At 41.6% G+C, this 27,133-nt stretch overlaps 1 protein-coding gene across 1 annotated transcript in view; it reads left to right on the top strand.

Moving 5' to 3' along the window:
* Positions 1–19,310, top strand: part of MBOAT1 (membrane bound O-acyltransferase domain containing 1) — a 161,295-nt gene extending 141,985 nt beyond the window's left edge. The window contains exons 12-13 of the mRNA XM_049876250.1: positions 2,519–2,670; positions 14,085–19,310. Of these exons, the coding sequence (XP_049732207.1) occupies positions 2,519–2,670; positions 14,085–14,211 (279 nt within the window). The 3' untranslated portion in view covers positions 14,212–19,310. The remainder of the gene's footprint in view (positions 1–2,518; positions 2,671–14,084) is intronic.
* Positions 19,311–27,133: the final 7,823 nt, after the last annotated feature.

The raw sequence follows: 27,133 nt of genomic DNA, 5'->3' as shown, positions 1-27,133 counted from the left end.
AATCTGTTTAATCTTCAGTTATCTGAAAAATTCACTTACGTAGAATGTCTCCTCAGAATGATTCATAGGATGCTTAACCAAGAAGCCACGCAGATCATACCACACACAGGGTCGTAAAGTATCTTAGGCCCCTGGAAGTTTACTTAATAAAATCTCATACCTAATGGCCAGCACTGTCTGAGCTTCCCTTGATGGATGGACCTGTGGCCTCTGTCCTGAGGAGCTCAGGCCTGAGGAGGAGAGTTCTTCTCTTGCCTATAAGCCAGCCATTGTTTTCAGCTCTGCCTTTCATTCGTAGCTCTGAAAGTTAAGCGTCCTGGAGAGCAATCGAGTCATGTGTGTCAAAAGACCTCAAATGAGTGTATCCTTTGACCCAGCCTTTGCAGTTTCAAATACTTGTGTCTTTCCTAAGTCTCCGTTTCCTCATCCGTAAAATAGGGATAGGAGCCCTGGTGGCGCAAAGGTTAAGTGCTTGGCTGCTACCCAAAAGATTGGCAGTTTGAAACCACCTTGCAGCTCCATGGGAAAAAGATGTGGCAATCTGCTCCTGTAAAGATTACAGCTTAGGAAACCCTATAGGGCTGTTCCACTCCGTAACATAGGGTTGCTATGAGTCGAATCGACTCGATGGCACCTAACAACAACAACAAAATGGGGATAATAATGCTTCTATTACAGGATTGCTGGGAGAATCAACAGAGATGATACTTACGTAAAGTATCGGCACAGGATTGGCAGCCAGTAAGCACTTAGTAAATAGTAGTTGCTTTTATTGGTAGTAATAGATATACGATTTATATCACCATTATCCAAAGGAATTAGAGAACCATGTAGAGATTTCTCTACAAGAATATTCATCACAGAATTATTTATAATAGCAAAACAGGGGGAGAGGGGAGAGTAGGGGAGTCGGAAGACAAGCTAAAGTTTCCACAATTAAAACTATGTTGGAGATTAATATTTACTGACATGGAAAAAAGTCTATGATATATTTCTAAGTGAAAAAATAAGCTAGAAAATATATTGATGCCATTAAAAAATGTAACTGTGGGTATATATGAATAGAAAAAGGCTGCGAAGGATATGTGCCAAGTTTTTAAAAAGTGTATAAAAATGGCATGGCAGAGGTGTAAAAATGGTGTGGCTAACTTCACCAGGGGGAGAGAGACTCATCATCAGCATTAGCCCAAGGCTGATTCCTACGAAGCAGAGGTCAGTCATACCTCCTCTCTCCAAACTTTTTACCAATTCTGACACCGGCCATTCCTCCCACAGCACTCTCTACTTCTCTGCTGGGCTCGATAATTCGTTGCACTGGCCACACGGAACTCATGGACAATATTCTCAATTAAGGGGTTTATTAAGGAAGTAACAGGTTACAATTCAGGATCAAGAACCACTCAGGATACAGTTCTTCATTCAAGACAGCTTCTTGGCTATGCCCACAGGCGGGCCTCTCTCTGGCCCTTGCTCTCTTTGTCCTTGGCCCTTCGGGCTTCTTGGGCCAGCCCCGCCGTTGCCCTGCCCAGGCAAGTGTTACAAAGCTCTAGCTCTACCAATAAGTGCTCACTCTACCAGCAAGCCTTCTGCTTGAAGGTGTTCAGCTCTCTAGCTCTGTGGGTCAGTAAGCCTAGCTCCGTTGACAAGTGCCCTAGACACTCCACTTCACCAGCCAGGCTTTTGTGTGAAGGTTCTCAGCTTTCTCACTCCATGGGTCAGCAAGCCTAGCTCTGCCAAGTACCCAGAGATACCCTACTCTGTCAGCCAGCCTTCTGCCCGAAGTCAGTCAGTTCTCTTGCTTCGTGGGCTGGGCTGGTTCTGCTGCTGCTGTTTCTCTGCCACTGCTTCTCACCATCTTTCACTGTCTCTGGTGTTACAGCTCTCTGTCTCTGTTTCCTGGGTCTAGGAGGTTCTCAGCACAGGGATCCTGGATCTGAAGGACGTGCTCTACTCCTAGCTCTTCTTTCTTGGTGGTAATGAGGTCCCCACCCTGCCTCCACTCCCAGCTCTGAAATTGGCTTACTTTCTTAAGCCTAACAGGATGGCAAAACTGACCAATCTCCTTGTTAGGGTTCCATACACCTTATTTGAATAGTTCCACTCTCTCCACCTCCCCAGGTTTCCATGCACCTTATTTACAGTCTTAGTAGGCTGTCCAATCCCTTTGGTGGGCCACATATGCTGAATTTGCTTAGCCCCACCCAATCATTTCATGGGAGTCACAAAGGCTAGAAGGGTAATATTAAGTAATTCATTGCACTGCAGAGTGCTTCTCTATGGGGATATGAGAAAAGGAAAACAAAATCATTTTTGCTTGGATGTTCTTTTAACAGTTTTCTACAGTGAAGCTGTATTTTTTTTATATAATAAGAAAAATCAGGGTGGTATTTCTAGTTGAAATAGAACTGAGTTGGTCTGTTGTTTTCTGTAGTCTGTGTCCCTGTGATATACTGCCTGCTTACACTGAGTGAAGGTTGATTTTGCATTTCACCCCCTTGTTTTTTGCTTTGGCTTGCAGGTACGAAACAACTGCAGACAGTACTTCCTTTCTTCAAAAGCTCTCAAGGTCACCTATGATGTGGTCACCTGGGCTGTCACTCAGCTGGCTGTCTCTTACACAGCCGCGCCCTTTGTGATGTTGGCAGTCGAACCAACCATCAGTTTGTACAAGTAAGTTTCCATTTTTCTCAATTGTTCTCTCCTGAACTTATCTGTTTTACTGTTTGGCATATGGAATTAACCAGCACTAAGAATGTCTAAACGTGGCTTCAGTGTGAAAAATGCCCAGAGAAATCCTTAAGAGGAAATGGCTGTCCTGGGGATACCAACTGTCTTAGTCTTCTAGTGCTGCTATAACAGAAATACCAAAAGTGGGTGGCTTTAAAGAACAGAAATTGATTTTTTCACAATTCTGAAGGGTAGAAGTCCAAATCAGGGTCTCATCCATGTTGATTCTTTTTGTGGTCCTCTCTAGTAGTTTGTGGTATCTGTCGGCAGTCCTTTCTCATCCATGGGTCCAAATGTGGCATCTGTCTTCTTCCTGTGTGTGTGTCTCTATGTCTAGTCTGCTCTTTTTATATGACACCATTTAGAACTGATGAGGTTTAGGATCCACCCTACTCTGGTATGACCTAAATAACATCTTAACAAAAGAAAACCGCTGTTCCTGAGAATGAAGAAACTAAAGATACCAAGGAAAGATTAGTCCAAAGGACTAATGGGCCATAACTACCACGGCCTCCACCAGACTGAGTTCAGTACTAGATGGTGCCCAGCTACCACCACTGACTACTTTGACAGGGATCGCAATAGAGGGTCCCAGACAGGGCTGGAGTAAAATGTAGAACAAAATTCTAACTCACAAAAAAAGACCAGACTCACTGGCCTGACAGAGACTGGACAAACCCCGAGAGCATAGCCCCCAAACATCCTTTTAGCTCAGTAATGAAGTTACTCCTGAGGTTCACCCTTGAGCCAAAGATTAGACAGGCCCATAAAACAAAATGAGACTAGAGGGGCACGCCAGCCCAGGGGCAAGGACTAGAAGGCAGGAGAGGACAGGAAAGCCAGTAACAGGGAACCCAAGGTCGAGAAGGGAGAGTGTGGGCATGTCGTGGGTTTGTTAACTAATGTCGTAAAATTATATGTATACTGACTATTTAATGAGAAGCTAGTTCTGTAAACCTTCATCTACAGTACAATTAAAAAAAAATTCTTTATATATAAAGAAAACCCCTATTCCCAAACAGGTACAGAGGTTAGGACTTCAACATAATGTTTTGGGGGATACAATTCAATCCATAACACCAAGGCAGAAATGCTAATACACATGAGCAAATTAGGAATCCATTAAGCTATTTATAATTAAAGGGAGCTCATGACAGTGAATTTTGAAGAGATGTGTCTTAGTCGCCTAATGCTGCTGTAACAGAGATACCACAAGTGGGTGGCTTTAAAGAACAGATTTTTTTTTTTTTTCCACAGTTTAGGAGGCTAGAAGTATGAATTCAGGGCACCAGCTCTAGGAAGAGGCTGTCTCTCTCTCAGCTATAGGGGAAGACCTTCATCTCTTTCAGCTTCTGTAGCCCTGGCATTCCTTGATGATCTTCACATGGCATCTGTCTTCCCCGTTCCTGCTTGCATATCTCTCTAAGGATGCTGTTCTTTCTATCACTAAGAAATGATTAGGTTTAGGACACCCCCTACACTGCTGTGACCTTATTAACGTAACAATGTATTTCTATATTACATCCATAGGTAAAGGGGTCAGGACTCGAACACATATATTTGAGGGGCACAACTCAATCTATAACAGGATGTATCTGGGTTAAAAACTCAGAGGGGGAATTTACTGCTCCTGGCTTTTCCCAGAGGTTAAGATCTGTTGAAAGAGACCTGGTGGCACAGTGGTTAAGTGCTCAGCCACTAACCATAAGATCAGTGGTTTGAACTCACCAGCCACTTCGCTTGAGAAAAGGCCTGGCCATCTGCTCCCATAAAGATTTCAACCCAGGAAACCCTATGGGGCAGTTCTACTCTGTCTAATAGGGTCACTATGAGTCAGAATCAACTGGACAGCACACAACAACAACAAGATCTGTTGGGAACTGCAGGGAATCCCAGGAGTGCTGGGGCCTGCCGACTGCTGGGCTTGGCCAACACAGGTGGTCATTACATGAGACCTGTGCTCTCCACTGAGATGGAGATTCTGATGGAGTGCACATAGGGGATTTATGTTGGGAGTTCCATATACTGGATTTAGGGTGGAGGAAGAGGTTCACACCAGAGACCTGAGGCCTTTAAGGAAAGGACGTCGGGCCATTAATATTCACACTCCAGTCCCCAGCCGCAGGGCAAACCTATTCTTGCTTTCTTGTCTTGTTACACTCTTAGGTTTAATTAGTTCTGTTTCTCCATTCTTGTGAAGTGGGTGAGAACATGGACTCGTGAACTGGTTGTGTGACCCCTGGTGAGTTATTAACCTCGTTTACCTGTGTTTTCTCAACTATAAAATGAGACTAAGAATAGAAACCACCTCAAGGACTGAGTGAGGAAAAGAAACAGAGGGCTTGGCACAAAGCCTACACAATAAATGCTAACTTACACCGTGAAACCTGTGAGAGCTGGAACTCAACAGGCTGCCTTGTTTTTCCAGGTCTTGCAAGTTTTCCGCCTTTGCCAGGGTGCAGTCTTACCACTTTTCCATCACTTGGTTTAGTGGAAAATACATGAGTTTTCCTTCTCTGACAGGTTTCTGACTTACAGTTTCCAGCTTTTGCAGGCTTCACTGTATTATGTCATGAGTTGCACAGGCGTGTGTACGTTAACACTAAAAGATAGCAGTGGTAAAAATGCTTACTTAGAGATAAGCAATACAGACCTTATTTGTGAGTTGGGGTATAGTTAATGGACTGTAGTCCTCTGTAGTAAATGAATCAAAAATGAATCAAAGAGAAAGTTTTACTACTTTGTACCTATCTCAGTGTCTATATGTGTTGGTGGTGGTATTAGGTTCCATTGAGTAAGGTCAGACTCATAGTGACTCTGTGTACCACAGAACAAAACACTGCCCAGTCCTGTGCCATCTCCACAATCTTGGATATTTCTGAGCCCACTGTTGCAGCCACTTTGTCAGACCTCTTCCTCCAGGGTCTTCCTCTTGTCTCCTGACCCTCTACTTTACCAAACGTGATGTTCTTCTTCAAGGACTGGTCCCTCCTGATAACATGTCCAAAGTACATGAGACAAAGTCTCGCCATCTTTGCTTCTAAGGAACATTCTGACTGAACTTCTTCCAAGACAGATTTGTTTGTTCTTCCAGCAGCCCATGATATATTCAGTATTCTTTGCCAACATCGTAATTCGAAGGCATCAATTCTTTTTGGTCTTTCTTTTATTCATTATCCAGCTTTCCCATGCATATGAGGCCATTGAAAATACCATGGTTTGGGTCAGACACTTTTGCTCTTTAACACTTTAAGGAGGCCTTTTGCAGCAGACTTGCCCAATGCAATACATCCTTTGATTTCTTGACTATTGCTTCTATGGGTGTTGATTGTGGATCCAAGTAAAATGAAATCCTTGACAACTTCAGTTCTTTTCTCTGTTTATCATCATGTTGTTTATTGGTCCAGTTGTAAAGATTTTTGTTTTCTTTACGTAAATGGTAGTCTTTGATCTTCGTCAGTAAGTGCATCAAGTCCTCTTCACTTTCAGCAAGCAAAGTTGTGTCATCTGCATATTGCAAGTTGCTAATGAGTTTTCCACCAGTCCTGATGCCACGTTCTTCTTCATACAATTCAGCTTTTCTAATTGTTTGCTCAGCATACAGACTGAGTAAGTATGATGAAAGCCACAAGTCTGATGCACGTCTTTCCTGACCTTAAACCTCGCAGTATCCCCTTGTTCTGTTTGAACAACTCCTTGATCTATGTACAGGTTCCTCATGAGCGCAATTAAGTGTTCGGAAATTCCCATTCTTCTCATGGTTATCCACAGTTTGTTATGATCCACACAGGTGAATGCCTTTTCATAGTCAATAAAATACAGGTAAACATCTTTATGGTATTCTCTGCTTTCAGCCAAGGTCCATCTGACATCAACAATGATATCACTTGTTCCACATCTTCTTCTGAATCCAGCTTGAATTTCTGGTAGTTCTCTGTTGATGTACTGCTGTGACTATTTTTTAATTATTTTCAGCAGAATTTTACTTGCTTGTGATATTAATGATACTGTTCAATAATTTCCACTTTCTGTTGGATCAGCTTTCTTTGGAATAGGCACAAATATGGATCTCTTCCGGTCAGTTGGCCAGGTAGCCATCTTCCAAATTTCTTGGCATAGACGAGCGAGCATTTCCAGCACTGCATCCATTTGTTGACACATCTCAATTAGTATTCCGTCAATTTCTGGAGCCTTGTTTTTCACTAGTGCCTTCAGTGCAGCTTGGACTTCTTCCTTTAGTACCATAAGTTACCTCTGGAAATGGTCGAACATTGACCAATCCTTTTTGGTACAGTAACTCTGTATTCCTTCCATCTTCTTTTGATGCTTCCTGTGTCGTTCAGTATTTTGCCCATAGAGCCCTTAACTATTGAAACTTGAGACTTGCAATTTTTCTTCAGTTCTTTCAGCTTGAGAAATGCCAAGTGTGTTCTTCTCTTTTGGTTTTCTAATTCCAGGTCTTTGCATATGTCATTATAATACTTTACTTTGTCTTCTCAAGCTGCCCTTTGAAACTTTCTGTTCAACTCTTTTACTTCATCATATTTCCTTTTTGTTTTAGCTATTCTGCATTCAAAAGAGCATATTTTGGAGTCTCTTCTCACATCTATTTTGGTCTTTTGTTTCCTTCATGTCTTTTTAATGACCTTTTGCATTCTTCATGTATGGTGTCCTTGATGTCATCCCACCACTTGTCTGGTATTCTGTCATTAGTGTTTAATTAGTCAAATGTATTCTTGAGATGGTCTCTAAATTCAGGTGGGATATACTCAAGCTTGTACTTTGGCTCTAGTGGACTTGTTTTAATTTTTTTCAGCTTCAGCTTGAGCTTGCATATGAGCAATTAATGGTCTGTTCTGCAGTTGGCCACTGGCCTTGTTCTGCTTGATGATATTAAGCTTCTCCATCGTCTGAGTTTTTTTTTTGAGTTTTATCGTCTCTTTCCAACGATGTAGTCAATTTGATTCTTGTGTATTCCATTTTGCAAGGTCCACACGTGTAGTAGTCATTTATGTTGTTTGAAGAGGTATTTGCAATGAATAAGTGGTTGGTCTTGCAATATTCTGTCATGAAATTTCCGATGTTGTTTCTGTCATCAAGGCCGTATTTTCTAACTACCGATCCTTCTTCTTTGTTTCCAACTTTTGATTTCCAATCAGTAATTATCAGTGAATCTTGATTCCATTTTTGATCAATTTCAGACTGCAAAAGTTGGTAAAACCTTCAGTTTCTTCATCTTTGGCATCAGTGGCTGGTGCATAAATTTGAATAATAGTCATATTGACTGGTTTTCCTTGTAGTCATATGGATATTATCCTATCATTGACAGCATTGTACTTCAGGATAGATGTTGAAATGTTCTTTTTTGACGATGAATTCGCCAGCATTCCTCTTCAATTTGTCATTCCTGGCATGGTAAACCCACAATTGTCCAATTCAAAATGGCCAATTCAGCTTACTAATGCCTAAAATATCAATCTGTATACTTTCCATTTCATTTTTGCTGACTTCCAGTTTTCCTAGATTCATACTTCATACATTCCACATTCTGATTATTGTGGATGTCTGTAGCTCTTTCTTCTCATTTTGAGTCATGGCACATAAGCAAATGAGGGTCCCAAAAGCTTTATTCCATCCATATCATTGAGGTCAAGTCTACTTTGAAGACTTTCCCAGTCATATTTTGAATGCCTTCCAACCTGAGGGGCTCATTTTTTGGCACTATATCAGACAATATTTGCTGCTATTCGTAACATTTTCACTGGCCACTTTTTTGAGAAGTACATTGCCAGATCCTTTTTCCTAGCCTGCCTTTTTCTGGAAGCTCTGCTGAAACCTGTCCACAATGGGTGACCCTGCTGGTATTTGACATACTGATGACATAGCTTCCAGCATCCACAGCAACACGCAAGCCAGCACAGTACAACAAACTGACAGACACGTGGGGGAATGGAATGGAGGCAAAAAAAAAAAAAAAAAAACCCTAGTGTGCCACTAAAAGGCAGGAGCCATTTCAGGTCTATTCTAAGGAAATTAAAAATGAGCAGCCTCTATACTGGGGCTCTCTGCTGAGAGAAGTACATCCCAACCCTGCATCCCCCTCACTCTGGGTAGATTTCTCCTTCCCTGAGCCCTCTGGAAGGCAGCCCTACCAGCTCACAGCTCCATTCTTCTTCCTGTGTTAGAGTGCCCTCAGGCCAGCATTTGCCCTCTATAGTTTTCTGCCTTTTTAATACCCCAGGGCCCTGGTGGTGGAATGGTTAACCTCTTGGCTGCCAAACCAGTTTGAACCCACCTAGCCCGTCCATAGGAGAAAGACTTGGCAGTCTGCTCCCATAAAGATTACAGCCTAGAAAACCCTAGGGGGCAGTTCTTTTCTGTCACATGGGATAGCTATGAGTTGAAAATCAGCGGGAGGGCACACCACAACCAAGTAGCTTTCAGCCCTCCACCCCATTGAGTTATCTGCCTGTGTTGTCCAAGTTGTTGCCCTCCTCCCCCCCCCACCCCCAGTTGATTGCTCTTATTGGTTGGTGCTCTGGTTACAAAGTCCAATAGGTTTCAAGTTGTCTGCCTCCAACATGGTTTTCCACAGTGAAGTGCATGCTATTTGTGAACGCAAGATTTTTCAGAATCTCTTTTTTCGTGTTATAGCAGAAATGCCTGTATTCATTTAGCTCCATACTGTGCTAGAGTTGGGAATGGAAGGGTGAGCAAAAAAAGAGAGATCATTCCTGCTCCCACAAAGGCGATAGCTCATGCAAAAGATAGACAATTATTGACCAACTTATAAATGCACACGGGAACTATGCTCTGAGTGAATGATGCAACGTTTTATGACAGTGTATATCAGAAACCTGATTCAAACTGGGTGTCAGGGGTAGCTTTGTGGAGGAAGTGGCTTTTGAGTGCAGTTCCGGAGTTGTGTGGTGGGAGCGAACCAGGCACAACGTGTGTGAGAGTGGTGGGTGGGGTGGAGCGTTGTGGGAAGTATTCCAGACAAAGGGAACATCATAGGAAAGCCTCTGAGGTAGGAGGAAGCTACACACAATGAGGATCTGAGAAAAATCAGTGTGCGAAGAACCTAGAATCCCAGGTAGAGAGTGGCAAGCTGAGGAAAGAGAGACAGGCAAGGCCTCTTTACTTCTCAAACTAGCTCTGTGATGTGCAGGTATCACTATCCCTGTTATCATATAAGGAAGTGGAGGCTCAGAAAGGATGAGTAATTTAACCAAATTCACACAGCCACTAAGTGTAAAACCTGAGTTTCAGACTCAAAATTCCTTTAACAGCAAGAGAGTGCCGTTAACTAAAAATTACTTTAGGAGAAGATATTTTTTGAAGAAAATTGCTGCTGGGGGATCATACTAAGCAGTGATTTGTTTGTGATAATATACACTTAACCAACTATACACACATGCATACCAGTTGCTGTAGACCCAGTTCTGACTCATGGCAGCCCTGTGTATGTCAGAGTAAAACTGTGCTCCGTAAGAGTTTTCAGTGGCTGGTTTTTCAGAAGTAGATCACCAGGCCTTACTTCTGAGGTGCCTCTGAGTGGACTTGAATCTCTAACCTTTTGGTTAGCAGCTGAGTGTGTTAACTCTTTGCACCACCAAAGGTCTCCACTTAACCAACTAAAGTATAAAAAACCAAACCTGTTACTGTCGATTCCGACTCATAGCAATCCTATAGAACGGAGTAGAACTTCCCCATAGGGTTTCCAAGGCTGTAAATATTTCCAGAAGCAGACTGCCACAGCTTTCTCCCGTGGAGTGGCTGGTAAGTTCAAACTACCGATCTTTTGGTTAGTAGCTGAGTGCTTAACCACTGCGCCATTAGGGCTCCTCAGTTATAGTATGCAGATTCCTCTATTTAGACCAGGGTTCTAGGAGCAGAATCAAGTTACCATCAATCCAGATCACTTTCAAGTAACTTCCCATTTCTTTTCAAAAGCAGTCTAGAATATTTTCTTAGTATACCATTGGCATTTTGGTCAACTTTGGCAATCTCATATTATTGAACCTAATGTGATATCTGGTTATCAGTTTTTATAATCTAAATTTCCTGTCTAGGTCATCTTTGGTGATGGAAATTGTAAAAAATGGCATGGGGGCAGTGTCTGACCTCCTCTAACTTCACAAGGGGAAGGAGAATCAAGATTAATAGACCAAGGCTGATTCCTGTGAAGCAGAAGTCAGACATGCCTCTTCTCTCTGCCATCTTTACTAATTCTGATACCAACCATCCCTCCCACAGCACTCTCTACTTCTCTGCTGGGTTCAATAATTCATTGCAATGGCCACACAGAACTCAAACGCCATATGCAGGATTATGTGGTTCATTAGGGAAGTAACAGTTTACAATTCAGGCTCAGGAACACTCAAGGTTATAGTTCTTCCGTCAGGACAGCGTCTTCCCGGCCATACTCGCAGGCACGTGCTCCTTGGCCCTCAGTCTCTGCCCAAAGTCACTCAGCTTTCTTGCTCCATGGGCAGGAAGCCCACTGTGCTATCTCCTGCAGGTCTCTCTTGCTGGCCTCTCCTTCCTTAGTGGTGGTGGGCTCTTCTCTTTCCTGCCTCTGGGGTGGCTCATTTTAAGCCTAGTGGGATGGCAGAACTGACCAATCCCTTTGATAGGCCACAATTACCCTATCACACAGTTCCACCCAGTCACCTGGGTGGAAGTTACAAGACCATGGCTAGAAAGGCCACAGACAAAAGTAATCAGTCACACCACAGAAATGTTCTCTATCTGTGTTGTCAAGTAGGTTGGCCGTTAGCACATGTGGCCATTGAGTATTTGAAATTTAATTCAGTTTTAATGATTTTGAATGTAAATAGCCACATGTTGCTGATGGCTATTATAGATTATACCTCAAAAAAGTGTTTTTATGCTTTTTTAAGGAAGTTGCTAAATCCACTGAAAGGAATTAAAACTGTGCGGCCTTTTAGTGGAGGGGAGTCTGGTTTTATTCTAGATCTCTTCCTTCCTTGGTGCTAACTTCACCAGCTGGCAATGAACACCACTTGTATGCAAATCTGTTTCTTCAGTATATTCTTCTCTGGTTAACATTTTTAAATTTCAGATGTGATTCATTATGCCTAGTCAGTTTTTAGTCTACAGTGGCCTCTAATCTCAACTTTAAATTTCTCGGTCTAATTTTTTTCTTTAGCTTCTAAATGAGACCCAAGTGAATACTTAAGTATAGAACAAAAGAACTCTTCTGTGGAATCATTTTGAAAAGCAAATTCTTATACATTAATTTGTTTTTGACTTGTAACTTTAGATAACACTTCCTTAAATTCAGTGTGTAAGAATTTTAGAATTTGTATAGGTATTTTTGTAGATAGCAAAGTCCTTGAGATCAGGGACCATGCTTTATTCATCTCTATGTCTGGAGTGCCTAGTACAGTGCCCAGCATGCTCCATAGATGTTAATTGTATTGAATTTTTCCATAATGGAAAGGTAAAAAATATTCGTTATAACTTTAGAGAAATCTGGAATGTCAGAATAGATCACTAAACCTCACTACCTACCAACCAACCAACCAACCAGTTGCTGTCAAATCGACTCCAATTCATAGCAACCCCGTGTGTGTTAGAGTGGAACTGCGCTCCATACAGGTTTTCAGTGGCTGAAGTTGTGGAAGTAGATGGCCAGGCCCTTCTCCAAGGTGCCTCTGGATCGACATGAAGCCTCAACCTTTAGGTTAGCGGCCAAGCGTGTTAACCGTTTTCACCCCCAGGGACTTCTAAACCTCACTAGTGGATTGAGTTTTTTCCCCCTCAACTTCCATAGTATTAGGATTTAACCTAAAATCATTGCTGCAATGCAGATTTAGCTACGTTTGAAAGATTAAGGCAAAGAGAAAGAGCAAAGCCTATTTTGGGTAAGGAGTAAACGTGGAAAGGAAACCCCGGGTGGCATAGTGGTTTAGAGCTATGGCTGCTAACCAAAATGTTGGCAGCTGAATCCACCAGCTGCTCCTTGGAAACCCTGTGGGGCAGTTCTACGCTGTCCTATAGGGTCGCAATGAGTTGGAATCAACTCTACATGGCAATGTTTTGTTTTTTTTTTTCCTTATTTTTGAACTTTAAAACCTGGCATTACTATGGCTAAGGCATGCTTTTATTCCAGGATGCCCTTGAGGATCCCAGTTTACACGTGTTGAACCAGTGTTTTTATCTGTAAAGTCCTTTTCCTCTCTCAGTAATGTCCTGGCCTAGATAATAAATTATATAGTCATTTGCCTATGGCTGTCTACCCCTCTTCTGGTTAAATTACCATTACTCATGTATTTGTCTTGTTTCCCATTCCCCTGAAGAAAGGGGTAGAGTCGTATGCCCCTTTGTATATCCCATTTTAATGCTTCGTACATCCTAAGCAGCAAATGTTCATTGAAAGGATAAATGAATGAAGAGGTATGCTATAAACCCTGTACTTCAATTAGATCTCTTGACTAGTCTGTAGACATTTTCAAGGACACATTCCTCTTGTGAAAGGGTGGAGAAGTTTGGGAGATACATGAGTTAACCAACTGTAATGCACCTGACCTTTTTACCACAGAAACTGAGGAGTGATACATACATTGTTTTTTTTTTTGTTTGTTTGTTTCCCCTCTTTTAACACTGTCTTCCTTTGATCTTCAAAAAAGTTAGAGAATGTATAAGTTAACCTTTCCAAATGGTTATGGTGCAGTTGTATAAATGCAAGCTGTTTCTAATTACTTGCATTTATTGATCTGCCCAAAACTCACTGAGTGTCTACAGTGCATACAGTATGCTGACTTTCCACGCTTATGCAATAAAAATCCACATATCTCCAAAGTAAAACTTGTTTTTATTCCTTTGGATGAAAGTTATTTTCTGGGTCACGGGCTACGTTTTCAAAATCTGGGTCCTCCTGGCACGTAATAAGTACAAGAAGAAGCCTTCAGACTTGGGTAGAGCATATTGGCTAAACAGTTGTGTTAAAAAATTTAGAAAACAAAGTGTAGGATGAATTGGGTCCTTGAGTCTTTAGACTTTGAGTATTGAAGGTTTCTGGTTGTTGTAGGATGAATTCTCTTGTTTGTTTGTTATGTCAATGGGACAATACCATGTGTCTATCTGCAGATGGACTGGTTGGTTGGCTTTTCCCAGTTTTATGGTTTTAGTTCATCCCTGGGCCCTGGCCTACTCATCCACCAAAGGGAGTTGTTTGTGTAGTGTTCAAAGGCAAGCCAGAGTACAGACTCATCCATTACTACCAAACGCAGTGCATTTGCTCATCATACAGAAGATGATGTAATTGTGTGACATTTCTCATGTATATCATTGTTTGAAATTTAATTTTTGTGTGTTTTTATTCCTAGGTCAATGTACTTTTTTTTACACATTATAAGTCTCCTGATAATACTATTTCTGCCGATCAAACCACAAGCTCATAGTCAAAGACCACCTCAGACCCTGAACTCTGTTAATAAGAAAAAAACAGATTGATACCTCGGAGAAAAGCCGGACAAGTGAAAATGTAAAACATTCGAAAGATGAAATAAGAGGACTGGAGGATTCTCCAGTGGCTTAGAGGCAATGTTTACATGGATCTTCTTTTTTTTTTCTTAAAGCACAGGGAGTCTTTTTACAAAGGCTTTTTGTCTATTGAAATTGGCCATATCCAGTTGATTTGTTTTAGTATCTTATAGGACATCTGAGTGGTGTGGAGGTGTGTAGAGAATGGGCCAGAGCAGGAGAGACAGACCATTCTGGGATGCCGGCTCTTTGCTTTTGGGGGCTTTCTGATGTCTGGCTACAGAAGTCTGGATACTGGGAACCCAGACATTGGTTCCAGAAGTTAGAAGGAGATTGCTAAGAAGCCTTGTCCCAAGGTTCCTTAACCAGACCCATACCCAGACAGGGTTGTTCCTTGGGAAGCCCCAGATCCTATGAATTGTGACATTACTGGTTTGCGGACACAGTAACTCCACTCAGAAGATGGTGGAGGAGAAGAATCATGGAGGAAGATTTCAGGGCATGGAAGACTCTACAAGCCAAGAGAACTCAATGTGAACACTTGAATGGACCAAAACTCAGGCATGCCTAAAGTAGGCTGCTTTTTTTCCAGGGACGTAACCCTTTCCTTTTTGTCTTCTGAACTGAGCCAAGACGGGAAATCAGATAGGCTCCTGTACATGTGTAACAGGAGTCTAAGAGTGGCTGCCATTTTCCTAATGTTTTCCATTTTAAGTGTGCTTTATCTGCTTGCCCACAGACGGCCCTGAGAAGACACCCCAATGTTCCTGCCATTCAAATGCAGCAGAATATCTTTTAAAGAGATAATTTTATAAAAAGTAATTTAAAGTTCTATAGAGGATTAGTAAGAAGCAGCAGATCTCGCTCTCTTTTCTTCTCATTTTATAGAGGTGTTGATGATCATGGCCATGATGTACACGTGGGTTGGTTTTCCTTTTCCAATGTCATAGCTGACAAAATCCAACTTCGTTTTAGTTGAATCGTTGTCTTAGAAAGCAGAAATTGAGAAACAGTTTTCTTTCCCGTCTTTGTTCTGAATATGCTGTAGCTCTTTCTAGGGACTACTGGGCAATAATCTCCGTGGGAGAAGAAAAAATGGATTAAATTGTGTGGAAAATAATAATCATGAAATGTAAGCAGCAATGGTTGCCCTCAATCAAATGGTTTGGGAAGAGAGAACTTGTTTAAATCAGGTGGTTAAAAATGAATTTCTTACTGAATAGTGTGTTTCTCTATAAAGGAAATATTTCTGAACACAATAATTGCTTTCTGTTTGTGTTGATAGAGACTTTACATTCTGAAGCATATGTGTGTATGTGTTTTAACAAATGTACACAGATTTAAAGTTTTACTTGCCTAAATTGTAAGCATTGTGGCATACTTAAATTTTACTATATGTCAGGCACGTGGGTAGATGTGTGTGTGTGTGTGGTAAACATACACGTAACAAACCATTTGCTGATTTAACAATTTTTACATTTTTAATCCAGTGACGTTGATTGCTTTCATCATGTTGTGCTACCATCGTCCATTTGCCAAGCATTCCACCACCATTAACAGAAACTCAGTTGCAATGCCTCCTGCTTTTTCCTTCCCTCCTATCCCTGGTAACCACTAATAAGCTTTGGTCTCTATACATTTGTCTGTTTCATATAAGTGAGATCATACAGTTATTTGGCCTTTTGTGACTGACATGTTTCACTCAGCATAATGTTTTCAGGATTCACTTATGTTGTAGCATAAATCAGGACTTCGTGTCTCTTTATGGCTGAGTATTATTCCACTGTATGTATATAACACGTTTTGTTTATCCATTCATCTGTTCATGGACACTTGGAGAGTTTTCAACTTTGGCCACGTGAAAAGTGCTGCAGTGAACATTGGCGTACAGGTGTCTGTTTGCCTTCCTGGTTTTAATTCTTTTGGGTATATACCCAGAATTGGGATTGCTGGATCATATGATAATTCTATGTTTAACTTTTTGAGGAACCGCCAAAATGTTTTCCACAGTGGGTGTACCATTTTATATTCCTGCCAGCAATGGATGAGGGTTCTGTTTTTTTTTTGGCAGGGGGGAGTGGGGGAAAGGTTGGGTATGATTTCTGATCTTGACTCCCAACTTTGCAGATATGATTTCTCCCTTAGATGAGGAAATTGAGACTCAGAGAGATGTTTAGTAACTTCCTTAAGGTCACAGAGTTAGGGGTAGAGCTGAGATTTTAATCTAGTGTGGCCTCATGAAAGCCGTTAGCTGGATGTCTTTCTATGAGGCAGCCTGCTGATACAGCATTCACCCTGCCTGTGAGCTGTTATCTTCCCATGTGACTAGCACTTCTCTTAGGATGATGAAATACAAAAGTGATATGATCATCCTTTAAAGGGTTCATGTGGCATTGGTGCTGGGGAGGGAACTAGAATCTATATTCTACAACTTACGTGGGATAATGGATGTTAAGAAGTACCACATTTGGGCCAGTGTATGAGGCTCACCCCAACTAACCAGGAAAGTCCTGGGGCAACCGTACTTTGCTGTCTTAAGGGGAATATTAAGTAGTGGGTAGGGGCTAGCGAAGGAGCCTTGGTGGCACAGTGGTTAAGTGCTCACCTGCAAACCAAAAGGTCGACGGTTCAAACCCACCAGCCGCTCCTCAGGAGAAAGATGTGGCAGTCTGCTTCCATGAAGATTACAGCCTTAGAAACCCTATGGGACAGTTTTATTCTGTCCTGTAGGTTTGCTATGAGTCAGAATCAACTTGACGGCAACATTTTTCTTTTTTTAGAGGCTAGGGGTTGTAGGTGCCTAAAAGCTCTCAGGGTCTATCTCCAACAGGAATACTTTTTGATGCCAGAATAAGAAAAATGCATATCTTGCACACCAGCAAAAAATGGTATCTATCACCATTAGCATAAAGTGTGTGAAATGGAGTCCTGGGGTGGTGCACATGGTTAATGTGGAGGAAAGGCCTGGCCAATCTACTTTAAAATCAGCCATTGAAAGCCCTAAGGAGCATAGTTGTACTCTGTTCCTCCTGGGGTTGCCATGAATGGGAATTTTTCTTTCTTTCTTTCTTTTTTTTTTTTTTTTACTGCCGTTGGCATGGAACATGTGAAATGATTCATATTATAATGAAATCTTTGAACTTACAGTGTGATTTATGACCAATTCAACACAGTGATATTTAAGTATTATCTTCATTTCCAAGAGAGGAACTTTGGTAGTAGAGGAGGGGTGTCCACTAGAGTGACCAACCAACCTCCTTTGCCAGAGGCTCTCCCAGGTTTAGGGAGCCCTGGTGGTGCAACAGCTAAGTGCTCAGTTGTTAACCAAAAGGTTAACAGTTCAAACCCACCCAACGACTCTGTGGGAAAAAGACCTGGCAGTCTGTTCCCATAAAGATTACAGCCAAGACCTACAAAATAAACAGGAACACCCGAGAGGAGTGAGCTCCTTTGAACAGTTAATGATATGAGACCAAAAGGGCAAAATCACCCCAAAAGCAAAGATGAGAAGGCAGAAAGGGATAGGAAAACCAGACAAAACGTAATGGAGAACTCAGGGCAGAAATAGGGAGAGTGCTGATATGTTGAGGGGACTGCGACCAATGTCTTGGAACAGTCTGTGTACTGTAAGGTCACAAACCAACAATGAAACAAAATTAATAACAAGAGATGCTGAAGACTTTATCATCTGCCCTTGAAGAACTCATGATGTGATCAGGATGACCGGATCAAGGGTAGTGAGCTATGAGGAAAGCCCAGGAGAATACCAGCATTTAGAAATTATAAAGAGATTGGGTGCCTTATCCTCATTTTCCTGCAGGTTAAGAGCTACTTTATTTCATGGTGCCTGAAGGTTATCCAAGTCAGCAACATCACATTTCTGCAGCCTCATGCCCAGGTGAAATTAAGCTTGACCTTGTCCTGAAATTGGATATTGATCTTGCAGCATGTCCATACCAGGGCATGCAGTAGCTGCCCAAAGGGGCCACCTGCACCTCCAGTGTTGCCCATTCAGGTAGTGGGGTAGCTAAGCCTCTTTGGGGATCTTTAGTGAAGGTGGAGACTCAGTGATTCATGAGGCCCAAGAAGAAAGGTACTTGCATGTAGAATGCACAGCCTAAGTAAGCTTTGTCTAACTCTCTAAATTTATCTAAGGTCTCTGCTACTAACCTAAGGGTTGGTGGTTTGAGCCCACCCGGTGGCACCATGGAAGAAAGGCCTGGCAATCCACTTCCATAAAGATGACAGTCAAGAAACTCCTATGGAACAGTTAGTTCTACTTCTTAACACACGGGGTTGCTATGAATCAGAAGCAACTCAATGGCAACCAACAACAGCATTTACTGAGAGTTATATTTACATGCCTTATCTAATACAGTTCCGTGAATATGACGTTATTGCCCTCTCTGCAAAGGTGGAAACCAAGGCTCAGAGACTGTAAGTAACTTGCCCAAGGTTACTCAGCTACTTAGTAGAGCAGCTGGGATTTGAATCCTGGTTTGATCAACTTCGAAGCTTATCTCACCACATTGTGCAGAAGCACTTTTGTTTTTAGAGAAACAAAGAGTTTTAAGGCTGAAAGCAACTCTAGAACTCATCTGGTTGGGTGGTTTCCAGTGCATACTGGCTGGTTCAATCACCTGGAGAGTGGCAACCAAACCAAAACCAACCCCACTGCCATTGAGTTGATTCCGATTCATAGTGACCCTAAAGAACAGAATAGAACGCCCCGTAAGGTTTCCAAGGAGCAGCTGGTAGATTCGGCCTGCAGACCTTTTGGTTAGCAGCTGTAGCTCTGGCAAGGAGTGGGGAAATAGATTTGCTAGTGAAAACAAAATACTGACTGTAGCTACTTCCATCTTCTAAGGCGAGCGACATACTTCACGTCAGTGAAGGGTAACTGGTAACCTTTCTGTAACCTGCCTCTGCCTAGGGGAGCTAAGAGCCTGGTGGGGGTGGGAGCCAAGTTAAATCACTTGATTATGTTACCAAAAAAAAAACCACATTGCCTTTGAGTCGATTCTGACTCCTAGTGACATGATAAGACAGACTAGAAGGTAATTTGATGCTTCTGCCAGTGCTTTGTGCTCCTAAAGGCCTTTTGTTTGACAGCTGACTCATAGCAACCCTATGTACAACAGAATGAAGCACTGCCTGGTCCTGCACCATCCTTATAATTGTTGCTATGTTTAAGGCCATCGTTACAGCCGCTGTGTCAATCCATCTTTTTGAGGGTCTTCCTCTTCTTTCACTGACCCTCTACTTTACCAAGCATGATGTCCTTCTCCAGGGACTGATCCCTCCTGATAACATATCCAAAGTAAGAAAGATAAAGACATCCTTGCTTCTGGGACCATGTTGGCTGTACTTCTAAGACCAATTTGTTCATTCTTCTGACAGTCCATGGTATATTCAATATTCTTCACCAGCAACATAATCCAAATGCATCAATTCTTCAGTCTTCCTTATTGTCCAGCTTTTGAATGTATATGAGGTGACTAAAAACATCATGGCTTGGGCCAAGTGCACCTTAGTTCTCAGAGAGACATCTTTGCTTTTAAAGAGGTCTTTTGCAGCAGATTTGCCCAATGCAATACATCTTCTGATTTCTCGACTGCTGCTTCCATGGGTGTTGATTGTGGATCCAAGTAAAATGAAATCTCGACAATTTCAATTTTTTTCTGTTTCTCATGATGTTGCTTATTGGTCCAGTTGTGAGGATTTTTGTTTTCTTTATGTTGAGGTGTAATCTATACTGAAGGCTGTAGTCTTTGGCCTTCATCAGCAAGTGCTTCAAGTCCACTTCACTTTCAGCAAGCAAGGTGTGTCATCTGCATATCGCAGGTTGTTAATGAGTCTTCATCCAATCCTGATGCTGTATTCTACTTCATATATTCCAGCTTCTCAAATTATTTGCTCGACATAGAGGTTGAATAAGTATTGTGAAAGAATACAACCCTGACACACACCTTTCCTGATTTTAAATCACATGGTATCCCCTTGTTCTGTTCGAATGATTTCCTCTTGGTCTATGTACAGGTTCCTCATGAACATAATTAAGTGTTCCGGAGTTCTCATTCTTCGCAGTCTTATCCGTAATTTGTTATGATCCACACAGTCGAATGCCTTTGCATAGTCAATGAAACACAGGTAAAAATCTTTCTGGTATACTCTGTTTTCAGCCACTAAACCAAAAAAAAAAAAAAAAACCATTGCCATCAAGTTGATTCCAACTGATAGCAACCTTACAGGACAGAGTAGAACTACCTATCCCATGTCAGCCCTAGGAAATTAATAAGTAAGTAGTTCGTGTATGTTGTAGGGAGCAAACGGTTTTGCTGGAGAAATGAACAGAACTTCGGGGAAATTAGGTATAGACTTCTCGGGAACAATAATAAGATGGCAGAAATTTGAGGCCTGAGGAAGGGGAATTCCCAGGGGGTAGACTGGCCAGGGTGACATTTCAGACTAGTAAGGTGTAGAATTGCTGTGCCATTAGGCAATGTTCTCTTACCAACATAGCTAGAGACACTTGAAAAAGCATGCACTAAGTTCCAGTTTGGACTGACACTGAAAGAAGAGAAAAGAACAGACTAAGATGGAGAATGCACTAGAAGCTAATGACTGTGGAGCAAGATCTGACCAGGAGGAATCGAAGCCTCCCCCAGGAATCCCTACAAATACTGGCCCAAGTATTAGCCATAGTACAGGGACATCTTATAAAGCTGGAGACCTGGGGGATATGCAGGTAGCAGGTATGTTAACAGATAAATTTAATTCTCATTATTCAAGATAGCTATATCCCATAAAGTCCCCACAAACACTTGAATTGTTCCTAGGGGAAACTCAGGATTAGGTTCCTATGAGCCTCTGGTCACAATGTTTTTGACAACCAATCAATAATACATAAACCAAACCCATTGCTTTTGAGTCTATTCCAACTCAGAGTGACTCATTCCAACTCATAGTGACCCTATAGGACAGAGTAGAGCCAAGGAGTGACTGGTGAATTTGAACTGCCAATGTTTTGCTTAGCAGCCAAGCTCTAAACCACCACTCTGAGCCACCAGGGATCCTATTTAATATATAGTTTTTGCTAATAATTACATGCAGTAATTCTTCATAGTAACACACTAGCCAAAAAGGGTTTAACATTTTCTTGACCCTGGGTAATGTGACTGCAAATTTCTTTGGCTTTTAACCTCTGTACAATGCTGTCCATTAGGCATTTTTTTTTCTCCATCAGTAGTCATCTCATGAATCCACAAATGTAGCAACACTTCCACCTTTTCCATGGCTTCATCATGACCCATAAATGCATCTTTAGCATTTTCTGGAGCAGCCTTACCTACAGATTGGTGAATTTCCTCCTCCTTTTTCTGGGTATACCATATTGCTGACTCAGTAACACTGAGATCACAGTCAACAGGCTTGTAACTCATGACCTGAACAAAGCTTATCTATCACAAGTATTTTCTCTGTAAGGCACATCCCAGCCTTCTTGTGCTTGGAGCACTAGACAGCACTTCAGTGCCACACTTGGGGACCATTTTAAACAGCAAAATCACCAATGAAAAAGCACCAAAATGTGGCACTAAATAGACTGTGAAAAAGAACCTTGTTCACGCTATGAGAGCTGAAACAAGAAGGCAGAACATCGCCTTGTTAGCCCTTAGCTGGGAGCACACACTCTGGTCTTTTGCTGCTCTGCACATTTCTGTGAATGACTGCAAAAGTCCCTAGAGTATTGATTTGTAGTTAAAAATAAAGTTTAGTGAGTAGGTGAATTCATAAATCTGGAATCCACGAATAATGAGAATCGACAGTGTTTGAGTTACAAGTAGACTTTGGGGTCCCCCTCCCTAGATATTTTGATTCGCTTGGTCTGGGGTTATACTCAGGAATCTGAATTCTTGACTAATGCCCCACATCATTCTGATGTGGGTTAATATCATTAAAAAAAATATCATTAGGTTTGGCTTAATCCCACTTTTCACATTTGAGGAAACCGAGGTCCAAGGCCATGAATAACTTCCCCGAGGCATCCTAAAGCTCTTCTGTGGCCAAATTGAGGATAGAAACAAATTCTCTATAAAACACCCAGCACAGAGGTGGGGCCAAGGTGGCTGACTAGGTAGATGCTACCTCGGATCCCTCTTGAAACAACGACTCGGAAAAACAAGTGAATCGATCACATACATGACAGTCTATGAACCCTGACCATCAAACACAGATCTAAAGAGTTGACCTGAGTGACAGGTGAGCGAAAAGCTGCGCCCTGAACCAGTGACCACTTCTGGAACCCGTGACCCACTCCACAGCCTTGAGCCCTCATGGTTCCCTGGTGCCAAGTGGTGGGGCTGATAGTGGCTTGCTGAGGCAGGGCAGGCACGGGACACAGCCCTAGCCCCTAGCCCCCTGGGGTAACCCCTGTAGAGACTCAGCCAGCACAAGCAGGTGGCACACTGACGTGGCTAAGGAGAGAACGAACGAGCAACCACAGGGAAGCAGCGACGGTTTTCGGAGCCTGGAGCCAGCGTCCCAGTCAGAAAACCTTGGCACTGGGCTTTGACTGCGCACAGCAGAGCGGAGCACGGCATCCTGAAATGGCGCAAAAATGGGACGCAGCCCTAGCTCCCTGAAGTGACCTCCGGGGAAGCCCAGCCAGCGCATGCAGGCAGCGCAGTAGTGCAGCTGATGGGAGGAGAGGTCACCGAGAGGTAGTGACTGGTTTTGGAGCCGGGAGTGCAGCATCCCAGCTGGGGAACTGTGGTACTGGGCTTTGGACTGGGAGGGAGGAACTAACCATGGCTTCTGAGACAGCACATGTGCAGGACGCGGGCCTGACCCCCGGGGGCAATCTCGACCCAGCCAACACCCACAAGCTACCCGCCCCTCAGGAATCTCAGATAAAACAGTCCTTACCAAGCAAGATAAGTAACTTTGTCTATAGTCCTGGGTGCTACTCTCTCCTATCTATCTGATCCCTCCCCTCCCCTTCCCAGGCGGCTTCATTAGCATTGGAATTCCCTGGGCCGGAGAGTGAAGTGCTCTGCATTTTTTTTTGTTTGTTTCTTTGTTTTGTCTTTCCCTAACCCATTCTTCTGGCCTGAGAGAAGCAGCTACAAAAAACCCAGGGACCAAGAATCCTTCCCTGACTTCCTGAAATTGAACTAAAAATACAGAACCAGCTCCAGCCAAGCATATGAGATCCACAGTCTTGGGCTTTCATCCCTACAGGGAACAAGGTGGCTATTATAATGCAAAGGCAGTTCTGATAGTGATCTGACTAATTGTTTTAGCGGATTACTGGAAAGACAAGTTTCCCAGGTCTGATAGCTCTACCTATTAAACAGAGCCCTCACTGACCCACAAAGGGGAACTGAGGGCTGAAGCTCCACCCAAACCACCTAACCTCCTGCCATAGGGGTCTGAGGATAGTGACATCTACCAGTCTGTAGAGGTACATGCATTCGGTGCCTAAAGTACAGCTGCAGAGCCCACCCACCAAAGTACTTTAGGAATAGAGACACACCTACCTCACTGGCACTTGGGGGAAGCCTGTCAGCATCCTGCCCCCCCCCCCCAGAATGTGACCCCCTGCTACTACTAGACTCTGGTGCACACAACTATAACTGCTACTCCTCTAAGCAAATAGGTGACAGTCTACCCCACACACTTGGTGACCCAAAATCAGATTCTACTCAAGAATAGTGAATGGACTCTTAGCTTATATTTCTGGTAATGGCCCAAACCAGCTGGTAAGAGAATGTAAGTGATTCAAGGGCTACAACAATCAAAAGACAATGCAATCTAGTAGCCCATCTACATATATTGAAAGAAAACAAAACAAGATAAGACTCAGTGAGCAAATATAAAATAAATCATTACAATATCTTATAGATGGCTAGGAGAGAGCAGTCGATATCAAACCACATAAAGAAGCAGACCATGATTGCTTCTACGACTCCCCAAATTAAAGAATCAAAATCTTTCCCAAATGAAGATACAATCCTGGAATTGCCAGATGCAGAATATAAAAAACTAATTTACAGAATGCTTCAAGACATCAGGGATGACCTCAAAAATGAAATAAGGCAATTTACAGAAAAAGCCAAGGAACACACTGATAAAGCAGTTGAAGAAATCAAAAAGATTATTCAAGAACACAGTGGAAAAATTAATAAGCTACAAAAATCCATAGAGAGACAGCATTCAGAAATCCAAAAGATTTACAGTAAAATTACAGAATTAGACAACTCAATAGGAAGTCAGAGGAGCAGAATCAAGGAACTGGAATGCAGAGGGGGGGAGGTGGAGGATAAAGCAATTGGCACCAATATAGTTGAAGAAAAATCGGATAAAAGAGTTAAAAAAAAAAAAATGAAGAAACCCTGAGAATCATGTGGGACTCTATCAAGAAGAATAACTTGCGTGTGATTGGTGTTCCAGAACGAGGAGGGATAACAGAAAATACAGAGAGAATAGTTGAAGATCTGTTGGCAGAAAACTTCCCTGACATCATGAAAGGATATCTATCCAAGATGCTCATCGAACCCCATATAAGATTGATCCAAAAAGAAAATCACCAAGACATGTTATCATCAAACTTGCCAAAACCAAAGATAAAGAAAAAATTTTAAAAGCAGCCAGGGATAAAAGAAAGGTCTCCTACAAAGGAGAATCAATAAGAATAAGTTCAGACTACTCAGCAGAAACCATGCAGTCAAGAAGGCAATGGGATGACATATATAGAGCTCTGAAGGAGAAAAACTGCCAGCCAAGGATCATTTATCCAGCAAAACTCTCTCTCTCAAATATGAAGGCAAAATTAAAACATTTACAGATAAACACAAGCTTAGAGAATTTGCAAAAGCCAAACCAAAGCTACAAGAAATACTAAAGGAAATTGTTTGGTCAGAAAATCAATAACATCAGATAACAACAAAACACAAGGTCACAGAATAGAACATCCTAATATAAACTCAAATAAGGAAATCAGAAAAACAAATTAAGATTAATTTTAAAAAGAAAAAAATGCTCAAAACAGGGAATCATTGAAGTCAATATGTAAAAGATCACAATAATCAAAAAGAGGGACCAAATACAGGAGGCATAGAACTGCCATATAGAGAGGAAAGCAAGGCGATACAGGATGATACAAGTTAGGTTTTTACTTAGAAAAATAGGGGTAAATATTAAGTTAACCACAAAGAGGTCTAACAATTCCATAACTCAAAATAAAAACCAAGAAAAACATAACGACTCAGCAAACGTAAATTTGACTACTGTGAAAATGAGGAACACACAATTTACAAAGAAAAACGTCTCAGCACAAAAAAGTAAGTGGAAAAATGAAATTGTCAACAACACACACAAAAAGGCATCAAAATGACAGCACTAAACGCATACTTATCTATAATTACACTGAATGTAAAAGGACTAAATGCACCAATAAAGAGACAGAGAGTCTCAGACTGGATAAAGAAACACGATCCGTCTATATGCTGCCTACAAGAGACACACCTTAGACTTAGAGACACAAACAAACTAAAACTCAAAGGATGGAAAAAAATAAGCAAACAACAATCATAAAAGAGCAGGAGTAGCAATATTAATTTCTGACAAAAGAGACTTCAAAGTTAAATCCACCACAAAGGATAAAGACACTACATAATGATTAAAGGGACAATTGATCAGGAAGATATAACCATATTAAATATTTATGCACCCAATGACAGGGCTGCAAGATACATAAAACAAACTTTAACAGAACTGAAAAGTGAGATAGACACCTCCACAATTATAGTAGGAGACTTCAACACACCACTTTCGGAGAAGGATAGGACTTCCAGTAAGAAGCTCAATAGAGACACGGAAGATCTAATTGCTACAATCAACCAACTTGACCTCATAGACCTATACAGAACACTCCACCCAACAGCTGCAAAGTATACTTTTTTTTTCTAGTGCACATGGAACATTCTCTAGAATAGATCACATATTAGGTCATAAAACAAATCTTTGCAGAATCCAAAACATTGAAATATTACAAAGCATCTTCTCAGACCACAAGGCCATAAAAGTGGAAATCAATAACAGAAAAATCAGGGAAAAGAAATCAAATACTTGGAAACTGAACAATACCCTGCTCAAAAAGACTGGGTTATAGAAGACATTAAGGAGGCAATAAATTCATAGAATGCAACGAGAATGAAAACACTTCTTGTCAAAACCTCTGGGACACAACAAAAGCAGTGCTCAGAGGTCAATTTATATCAAAAAATGCACACATACAAAAAGAAGAAAGAGCCAAAATCAGAGAACTGTCCCTACAGCTTGAACAAATAGAAAGCGAGCAACGAAAGAATCCATCAGGCACCAGAAGAAAAGAAATAATAAAAATTAGAGCTGAACTAAATGAAATAGAGAACAGAAAAACAATTGAAAGAATTAACAAAGCCAAAAGCTGGTTCTTTGAAAAAAATAACAAAATTGATAAACCATTGGCCAGATTGACTAAAGAAGTACAGGAAAGGAAACAAATAACCCAAATAAGAGACGAGATGGGCCATATCACAACAGACCTAACTGAAATTAAAAGAATCAGATTATTACGAAAAATTGTACTCTAACAAATTTGCAAACCTAGAAGAAATGGGTGATTTACTAGAAAAACACTACCTACCTAAATTAACACAATCAGGAGTAGAAGAACTAAATAGACCCATAACAAAAAAAGAGATTGAAAAGGTAATCAAAAAACTCCCAACAAAAAAAAGCCCTGGTCCGGATGGCTTCACTACAGAGTTCTACCAAACTTTCAGAGAAGAGTTAACACCACTACTACTAAAGGTATTTCAAAGCATAGAAAATGATGGAATACTACCTA

This window comes from Elephas maximus, chromosome 1 (genome assembly GCF_024166365.1).
Source record: "Elephas maximus indicus isolate mEleMax1 chromosome 1, mEleMax1 primary haplotype, whole genome shotgun sequence".
In the NCBI taxonomy this organism is placed as follows: domain Eukaryota; kingdom Metazoa; phylum Chordata; class Mammalia; order Proboscidea; family Elephantidae; genus Elephas; species Elephas maximus.
This window is presented reverse-complemented; position numbering and strand designations above follow the sequence as displayed.